Here is a 9,991-nt window from a genome sequence, read left to right as displayed (position 1 = left end):
CTTGCTAGGTACCACATGTGTCAGTAGTATTCTGTGGTCTGTGGTAAAAGGGCAGCTAATAGGCCTAATAAAATTAGCATGGAGCCATTGTGATGGATCTACTTGTCATTTATTATACAGCAACTGTAAATCAGTGCCACTAATACTGTTTGGGCCCATAGTAAAATGGGCTATATTTTTAATAATGGATATAGTGAAATTGTCTCTGCCTTGGGCAAGTGACTTTACCTTCCATAAACTGTAAAGCAGGCATGATACTCACCCATGCTATATAAGCATTAACAAATGTACTAAATATCATTTCCTCTTAAAGTGATTTTTCCATTAGGCTATGACCCGAGTTTATTTACTTCAAACTCTCCATGGTTTTTCAGCTAAATTCTAGAAATACGTTGGTATGTTATCAGTCTGGAAAGTGCATGGAGATATCGCAGTTTGTTGAACTTTGTACAGTTCATTAGCAAACAAAAAACTTACAGAGACAGGCTGGCTTTCCGGTCAAAATAATGCACAGTGACTGTGAATTCTGTGTACGTTTCTCCCAGAATCCCTGTGTGACCTCGGCCAAGTTATTTAATCTCCTTGAACATCGCTTCCAGGAGTCAAATTAGGAGAAGAGGATTAGTAATATCCTTTCTTCCAACCAATGCTCCTTTCACCAAAAAACTAAGATAATACAATGATGGGGAGATGTCAGCATGACAGGCATAGCCTATGCACCCAACCAAACAAGCTAGGGATGATTTTCTCCAATTAGAGAGTAGGTAGCAAATCAATGTGGCCCTGGCCGGAAGAATATATCCAACAAATGGAAACAGTGGAGCTGTTGTTTTACCCTTTACTCACAAATAACGCCCCCAACTGAGTGTAGTATCTGCAGGTTTATAATGTGGAAACAACCCTTTTTATTTTACAGAAACTTATATACAACTATTTACAGTACAGAAGTAACAGTTTGTTGTTACCTTTATGGCTGGTCTGCTCCTGTTCTGCCACCTGAATGCTGACCTCATTCACAAGGTTATGCTATAATACACTCCCTGGACACTCTGGGCACGTTCCTACATGCAGGGGCATACAGTTGCCATGACAAAAATAGCAGCAGCACAAATTTGTGCCACTGCTTTTTGCTGCTGAGCATGCCTCTTCATGTGGGGTTGGTGTGGGGCAAATTGTCTCTGGTGGGGTAGGGGAGACTTAACTGGGGCCTGGGGGCCTCCTGGGGCAGCAGCTATGGTGATCCAGCTGCCCAGAGCCTGGCTGGTGGCCAGAGCATGGCTCTGACTGGCCAGGCTCTGGTTTCTCATGGTGCACACTGCTGCCATGTGTGCTGCGCCACACCGCATTTTTTCAGCAGTGGGTTTTTTTGACACCAGGACCTCCCAGCATCAAAAAAACTGCACTGAGGGTGATAATTTAATGTAAGTTTTGATGGCATTAGAGGGATTTCCTTCATGACCACTTTGGTTCTTGGCAATGAGCACACAAAGGGACAAAAATTGGAGAGAGAACTACAGCAGTTTTGTAAATAACGGTTCAGAGGAGTGCAGCCATAGTTTGCTATCAGTTATTTTTTCTGATTAATAAGTAAACTTGTATACCCAGTGAACTGAGAACTGCTATTGGGTAACTCACTAGCACCACATAATATATAAAGTTTTGATTCTTAGCTATAAATCAGCTCCAGGCTAGAAACCTGAACAACTGCTGCTGTCTGAAATGGAACTCCTGGGAACCACAACTGGTTTTCTAGCTGTTTGTATCTCTTGCCTGTTTTTTTCCCTCAGTATAGAGAATGATGTCAAGCAACAGGAAGCTGCCACCTGGCCCCATTCTACTTCCTATTGTAGGGAGCATGCTGCAACTGGGCATTAAGGACTTACCCCAAACTATGGAGACGGTAAGAGCACATTCCCGTTATCAATCACTTTGTTGCAGGTAGACGTAAACAGCTCTGGGCCAACAGAATAAGTGTATCACAATTGCACTGTGGAAACTGTATGTTGATCAATGCATCAAATATTAAGCTTTAAACATAATTTTTAAACGGAACTTTTTGATCTTTATATTGCAATTGCAATACTTTTGACTGGTTATATAATACCTGTATTTTTATGCCTTCAGTAGTATAGTCAGCAGTCCATCCCATGTTTGTTTAATCTGGCTACAAATTATGGTGATTATGCATGGCAACAAACAATATTCCTGGATCTGCAAAGCTAGAGAATTCAGAAAAGTCAGTGTATTTGCATGATGGCAACCTCTATGTTTATGTTTCTTACACCCAAGACTTGTCTTCTCTATGGCAAGTATTACCCCAGATTCTATCTCATGTTTCTTCACCAGTGAAAAAGATGCTGCCATCCAAACTGGGACCTTAGCTACAACTGCACAATCCCATATACTCCCAATTATGCCCTTATTGACACCTGTGTAACCAACCACAGTGTTTTGAGGAGGTAAGCAGAGTGTCATGGGGAGGAATCAAGGGATAGACCCCGAGGGGTCAGAGGGGAACCCTGGGGTCAGGAACGTGCCGTGGAAGATGAAGGGAGACAGAAAGAAGCAGAAGATCCCTTACCTGTACCCGGAGCCGTGGCGAAACTGGAAATGGCGGTGGGACCCGAGCAGCTCATTAACCACACCTTTTTAAAGCTGTGGACAGCTGGTAACAGGGGCAACGGGAGCTGGACTGAGACTATAAAAGGAGCCGCGGGTGAGGACCCAGAGGAGGGACCCGGAAGGTCGCCAGCAGGAAGTTGTTCCCGGGACCCCCATCAGTGGTAATAGGGAGCAGGACTGCCTCCCACAGTGCGGGAAGATGCCTCGAAGTCTGTCGCGGGGAAGACGTCAGTGGTGGCACAGAGAGGGGAGAAGAGGAGGCACCCCATTCTGGCAGAGGACTCGGACAGGAAGACTGAGCAGAACAGAAGGAGTGAGATGATGGGAAGTGCCCTCAAAGAACCGGGGAGGATGGCAGAACACAGGACGCCACACCAGGTGGGACCAATGTGGGCTCGAGAGGGCTCAAGGAGATACCCCAGGTGGGGGACAAAGAGCCTAAACAGCAAGACGGGCTGCAGAAGACGGGCTTCAGCAACGCTGAGTCACCCAGCGGGGGATGGGGGGAAGTTGTGGCTACAGGGACCACTGAGGGTCCAGCAAACCCACAGGCTGGGTGAAGAATGGAGGGGAGAACATGGTAGCTGGCAGGACAGGGCAGACCCAGAGCTGGACCAGTTATGGGCTTTAGAGGTCTGGTCCTATTGTAGTGGAGTAGGCTGTGGGCTCAGGTGGTAAGAGGCCACTAGGCACATCTTAAGCAACCGGGGAACCTATCTGGTATTGGTATTGTGGGGTTTTTTTGTCTCCTTCTGCTTCCCACTTTTGGAGGGGTTGTTAGGTATGGCCTAGAGAGAGCCCCTAGTGTTGGGTAAACCACAAAAACCTCAAGGAGAACTAGACGGTTGTGGGACCCGGTAGGTAGAGTACAGGGTGACCCCAGGTGGCCTATTGTCCATCTCTATAGGAGGACACAAGGCACCAACAGTCAGAGATCTGGCCAAACGTCATCAGGAACTCGTTGCGGCTCGGTCTAAGGCCAAGGTATAGGGGAGGTGGAGCCTCACGGAAGATCACCGTCCAAAGGTCCCAGACACTTGAGAACCCCGGTAGTCGGACCCCACCACTGGAGTAAGATACAAAGTCGTGGCAGGTGAGATTGGGGAAAAGACTACCCCAAGGGGGGGGAACATCCACTCGGCAGGATCTCAGGGACAGATCAGCAGACACCCCTATAAATCCGGGGCTGCGAGGCACGTGACCAGATGTTCGAGGCCCAATGGGTGCAAAGTGGTGCATCAGAAAACCCGAGCTTGGAAGAATAGCACACCATGCAAGCAGCGGCCATGAATCCTCCCAACATGTTGGGCCAGAATTTGCAGATGCTAACCCAGATTTTGGACACACAGCAACAAATGGTGGGGCAGCAACACGATTGACTTTGACACAGCCTGGCTATATTCAAGATGCCGTGAATGACTAGTGAAGATGACCCAGAAGCCTTCAAGAGGCACGCCATCCTGACGGACTTGGACAAGGGGTACACCCCTATACATCCGGGGCCGCGTGGCACGTGACTGGATGTTGGAGGCCCGACGGCTGCACAGAGATTAAATGAAAGGTATTTAGTAAACAAGTTTCTTGTTCCTGGGCATAAGTCAGGTAGTCTTCCCCATGCCAGATCTGTAGATCTATCAACATTTCCTTTGGTTACTATTTATTTATTTAGTTGCCAGTAGTCATTTTTCTAGAGTGCCCTCTAGTCTAATTTGATGACAATGAATATTACTAATAGAGTGACTGTTGTTTGTACTTCCTGGATACATGGTAGATTTTAGTCACAAAGGTTGGCAAATTTAATTTTGAATATTCTCTTGAATAAAAAGGCTGATGCTTCAATACTGCCATTCTTCAGAAGAAACAGGAAAATGCACTATAATTGTGTCATTATCTGTTTTATCAATAGTGCAAACATGCATATGCTATATGAATTCCCTTTTGATTTCAAGAGCCGAGGAACAGAAAAACAGCAAGGACATAATGCTTTGTTCAGAACAATATACAGTTCCTCCACGACTAACGATGACAGACACATGTCAGATTTATCATACGTTTGAACTTGCCAGACTACTTCTTAGTACCAAATTGGAACAGCATTGATATAATTACCTTTAAATCATCTCATCTCTTTGTTTATGAATTCCATTCACATTCTTATTTCCCTTAATTTAATTTTGTTGTTCTTCCGTATTAAACTTTTGCAGCTTAGTGAAAAGTACAGACCACTGTTCACAATATATATAGGCACAAGAAGGGTTGTGGTGCTGCATGGATGTGAGGCTGTGAAGGAAGCTCTGATTGTCCAAGGGGATGAGTTCAGCGCACGGGGAGTTCTGCCATTTTTTGAAAAGATTTTTAAAGGATCAGGTTTGTTACTAGTAGCTTCAGCACACAAAGATGATATCTCTGGTATGAAAAAGCAAAACAGGAAATAGTTGGCGTTTCAGTTAGTACCGTGATAGAGGCTGGGACCAAGATTTTTATGTATAGGATCCTTATGTTAAAATCCTAAATCCAGATTTAAGTACCTGAAAAAGTGGACAGATTTTCAAAGTGTTGAATGCACAGCAGGCCAGATTGACATAATTAGATGCGTTTTGGTTCTTAGTATTTTGAAATGTTGGCATATAACTTTGATGTCTGTCTGTGGATGGGTAATGTTAAGCTTAAATTTCTGAAAATGCATGTGATTTTTCAATAGAGTATCAGCTGTAGTTCCCTTCAGTATTTTTATAAAGACTGGTTTAATACACATTGCCCTCGTAAGGGGCCCATTCATTTTTAGGCCACTGAATCATTGGCCTAGGAATTTCTCCTCTTCTGTTCTCCACCAGGCCAAGTTAGATACTACATTACTAAAGGGTTATTTATCTTACTATTATTTCACTTAGGACTTTCAGATCTGGAGGGCAAACCTAATAGCATTCAGGAAGGAACAATTACTGGGAGTTTTTTTTCACTGAGCCATCTCTCTAAGCAGAGACCTGCCCCATGGCTCTTATTTACAAAATAAATATAATAGAACCAGAATGAAACACAAATGATATCTGCACTGATTGATTTAGAATCCAGATCCAAATCCACAAGTCAGAGTGGGAAAGAGATGAGAAATGGACCCTTGCTAATAGGCAAACTATAACTCCAAATTGTTCTGGGCTGTCTTTTTGCCTGAATCTTTGAAGGCAATAATATGAGGCACTTAAACTCTAGTGATGGGCCAATTTGCGGTGAAATTAAAACGATGTGTCAGGGTTCCTGAAAATGTAACACAGTTAGAGTTTGTGAACCTTCTGCTGGTGCACTAAGGAAATCATCATTTCTTGATACATATACATAGCTAGAACCCCTAAATTTAAATAATGTGCATTTACACTGTAGTGACAATATGCAATAAAAAACCCTACAGTAGAAATGACCTTACATGCCAATTAAAGTTCAAATGCTTCTTACAAAGTTCAGCAGTTTGACTGATACTAACTTTCCCCAACTATGTATATCCTGGTGCAGTTATGTTTGCCTTGGGCCTATTATATGTACTTTGATCAAGCTTCTGTGATAACAAGAAAAAGTAAAGACCCTCACTCATGCATATACTTTCTTATATCTACTGTCTGTGTTCTCATTAACATGATTCACTCTGAGAACAAAATACATAGATCAGACATGGTCACTAATGGGATGTTTTCTTGCATGCTGTAGTTGCCATAGAATGACAGTAAAATGGATGTTTAGGATTTTGTAGCATATATCTTGTATCAAATAGCCTAACTGTCAGGCTATGGCAGCATAACTACAATTATGTAAAAAGAGAGTTTGACTGTTTTCTTCCTGTGCCAGGTATTGTAACAAGCAATGGCGAGATGTGGAAGCAGCTCTGGCGATTTGCCCTAACCACCCTGAGGAATTTTTGGATGGGGAAGAAGAGCATTGAGGACCGGATCAAAGAAGAAGTTCATTTTCTGGTGGAAAGGCTAAGGAGCACACATGGTAGGAAGAAGCTTCATGCCTAGGCAAATGCAGAAGTTAGAAGTCACAGGTTTCTACAAGTATGTCAGCAACAAGAGCAGGATCATAGAAAGTCAGGATCCTTTACTAAATGGGATGGTGGGCAGTGGGGAAACCTAGTGACAGAGGATGCAGAAAACACTGAAGTACTCAAGGTGTTTTTAACCTCGGTCTTCACAGGCAAGTTCAGCTCTCAGACTACTGCACGTGGCAGCACAGTTCGCGGAAGACATGAGCAGCCAAGAGTGGCAAAAGAGCAGGTTAGGGACTATTTAGAAAAGCTGGGTGTGTAACAAGTCCCTGAGGCCATATGGGATGCACCTGAAGGTGCTGAGGGAGTTGGCCAATAGGGGTGTGTGAAGTAGGCCCTATTTGATTTGCATTCGGATTCGGCTTGAATCAGGGACAGTGATTTAATTCGTTGATTTGGATCACTGTCCCTGACTCAGTTCAGCCTAATCCAAATCTGAAGATTTGATGCTGATTCAGAGAATCAGCGATTTGGACATAGACACAGCTTTAAAAGTTTTTTATGCATACATTGAGGTACCAGGCATGGCTCATGATTGCTGCGATGCTGGGGCACATGGAGCATCCCACAGGAATGCGAGGGGGCCCTCCACATGCTCAGCAGCAAACCCGGGCATGGACCAGAAGTACTTCCGGTCCACTTCCAGGTCTGCTGGGGAGCATGCTGGGGGGACCCCTGCACCTCCCTGGCTCAGTGATTAGCCCTAGGGGGACCCTGGGTGCACCCGCCAGACCCAGGAGGCACCAGTCACTGAGCTGGAGGGGTGCAGGGGGGAGCCCCCCAAGTGCCCTTGGACTGTGGAGAGTCCCAGACCCAGTCAGGTCGGGGCTCGACACCATGTTCATCCAGCTGCTGGGCGAGTGCAGCTCAATGCAGCCATGACACAGAAGTGGGATCAGGCCGCAGCTCAGCCGGTCTGGGAAGATCTAGTCATCCAGGGGTGCATGGGATGGGGGCGGCTCCCACCATTAGACATAGCCTGACAGAGGCCCCAGGGGCCTGTGCCCCAGCCCCCCACCTGTGCTCAGGATGAGGCGGCTGCTGCTGCGGGCTGCCCACTGCACTCGGAGCACAGGTGGGGGAGGGGAATGGATCCCCAGGGCCTGTCAGGCTGCTCCGAGTGGCGGGAGCCTCTCCTGCCCCAGTGCACCCCTGGACAACCAGGTCTTCCCAGACCTGGCTGGCCCAGGGCCACTCCCATGTGAGTCCCCGCTGCTTAGCTGAGCTGCACCCACACATGGCTAGCTTGCAGTGGGGCTTGAGATGCAGTGGCAGCCGCCTCTACCACCTCTGCCTCTGCAAAGACGGGGGGGAGTCTCCTCCTGTGCCCCTCGAGAAACCCCCTGGCCTTCTCACCTCCCAGCCAGGCTGGGGCCCCACTTACCTTTCCCTACTCCTGGCTGGGCTGCACAGTCAGTCGCTCAGCACAGAGTCCTCGATTAGGCCCCTGCCCCTTCCCTCCCCCACAAATTGACCTGCTGGTGTTGGGGGCAGGGGGCAGGTGCATGCATGCTCTCACACCCAGTTCTCCCCCAGCCCAGGATCAACCAAAAGTGGCTCCAGGATTGATGGGTTGGTGACCACTGCTCTACTCTGCTGCTGGCTTAGGAGCTTTTATACCTTCCTTAGCAGAATAATTGTGTATTTGCTATGTACGTTCACTGCCAGGCTGGCAGTAGAAAAGGGAAAACACACAATTATAAGGCCTTGTAAGGACATAACAGCACAACAGTATTGGCTCAAGTAGAGTTCACTGAACAGGATCCAGTTTGTAATGGAATTCTTATATCAATTCTGTCAAATCAGTTGCAAACCAGACAGATATGGGGGACTTGATTGTTTCATAGTCTGACCAGAATGTGTCAGGGTAATAACAGTAGGGAAAACAGTGTAAAAATGATTCCTCAAAACTTGGGTTAAGTTCTTAAATAAAGAGGATGTGATGGGGTTGTGGAGGCCATCACTTAGCTTCACCCTGGAGTATTGGAGATGCTATTCTTGGTTCAGAGCCATGAGATCCTGAATTTTCAGGTATAGCAGTGACTCTGATGGTGAGATCAAATCCTGAATTATAGTGGCCTGTTTTGTTCCAGAGAAACCCTTTGACCCCTCCTCTGTCCTCATCCATGCTGTCTCCAACATCATCTGTTCTGTCATCTTTGGAGACCGGTTTGACTATGAAGACAAAAAATTTCTGACTTTGATTGATCTGATAAAGGAAAATAACAAACTCCAGATCTCATTCTGGGTACAGGTATGTCTAGAGCTGATTTTATTTATTGGAGGACTATTTTGCTTTCAGGGGAGACTTTTGAAGGCTAAAATGCCCATTAAGTTCCCAACTCTCATTGAAAGTATAATTGTCTTTTGCATCCTCTTTAAATAATTGCCATTCCATGTTGAAAGGGGAATATCTTAGCAATCATACCAGAAATTTACAGGGGGGGTGAGGGTTGTGGATTCCACTCAGCAAGTAAAGTTTGTAAAGTAATTTAAAAACCAGTTGGATACTAAGGTGCCACTTAAGGCTGGTCATCATTACTGTTTCATGCTGGTGTAATCAGCTTCTTCTTGTTATCTCCATAGACATGTATACACAACATAATTATAGAATAATTTACTACAGATTTTACTCCATAATAAATTCATTCTATGATACCAGGGGTGGATCCATGGGCATGATTGCACCCCACTTCAACAGTGAAACTCACCAGCTAGTAACTCCAGGTCTTGGTAGTTACAGATCCCCTGGAGAATACCAGGCATGGCTGGAACCCTGGGCTGGTGGGTGATACCCAGGGGGACCAAGGAGGGAGCAGGTGAGGAAAGGGGAAGACTTACCCGCAACTGCTGTTCTTGGCTGACCAGAGGTGAGGAAAGCCCCAGGCTGCTTGTATCCCACTCCAGTCGGGGGCTGCTGTGAGTGTCTGCACAGGGTGCTGGGTTGAGCAGCAGTTACAGCAGGCAAATTCCTGGTCCCTGATCTCTACCTCAGGGTTCCCAATTTGGGGCCTTCAACTGCAGGAAGCAGCTGTGGGGGGTGTCTGGCTGTGCCAGGGCAGAGGCATTGGTGCATGGCCTGCTCCTGGCCAGTGATACACACCTGGGTGAACAGGGTGCAGAGCAGTTGTGCCTTGGATTAACCAAGCTCCCTATGAAAGTAAAATGCACTGTGTGCCAGTACCCTCAGAATGGACTTCTTGGGTGCATCCAGACGAGTGTGCATGTGCCTCTTGCTCCGTCTCAAACCCCTTTTCTCCCTGTGCTGCAAGTTTGCAGCATGGGGAGAAAATTAGACCCCTGGATAGCCAGGGCTCTAAAAAAATCAAAGTT

The 9,991-nt window shown here is 46.2% G+C and overlaps 1 protein-coding gene across 1 annotated transcript in view; it reads left to right on the top strand.

Moving 5' to 3' along the window:
• The first annotated feature begins 1,700 nt into the window (after nt 1–1,700).
• LOC109287433 (cytochrome P450 2H1-like) overlaps nt 1,701–9,991 on the top strand; it is a 23,349-nt gene continuing 15,058 nt past the window's right edge. The window contains 4 exon segments of the mRNA XM_019502522.1: nt 1,701–1,900; nt 4,827–4,989; nt 6,460–6,609; nt 8,752–8,912. Coding sequence (XP_019358067.1) covers nt 1,796–1,900; nt 4,827–4,989; nt 6,460–6,609; nt 8,752–8,912 — 579 coding nt within the window. The 5' untranslated portion in view covers nt 1,701–1,795.

Source organism: Gavialis gangeticus, unplaced genomic scaffold (genome assembly GCF_001723915.1).
Source record: "Gavialis gangeticus isolate Ggan-Ray unplaced genomic scaffold, GavGan_comp1, whole genome shotgun sequence".
NCBI classification, from domain to species: domain Eukaryota; kingdom Metazoa; phylum Chordata; order Crocodylia; family Gavialidae; genus Gavialis; species Gavialis gangeticus.
This window is presented reverse-complemented; position numbering and strand designations above follow the sequence as displayed.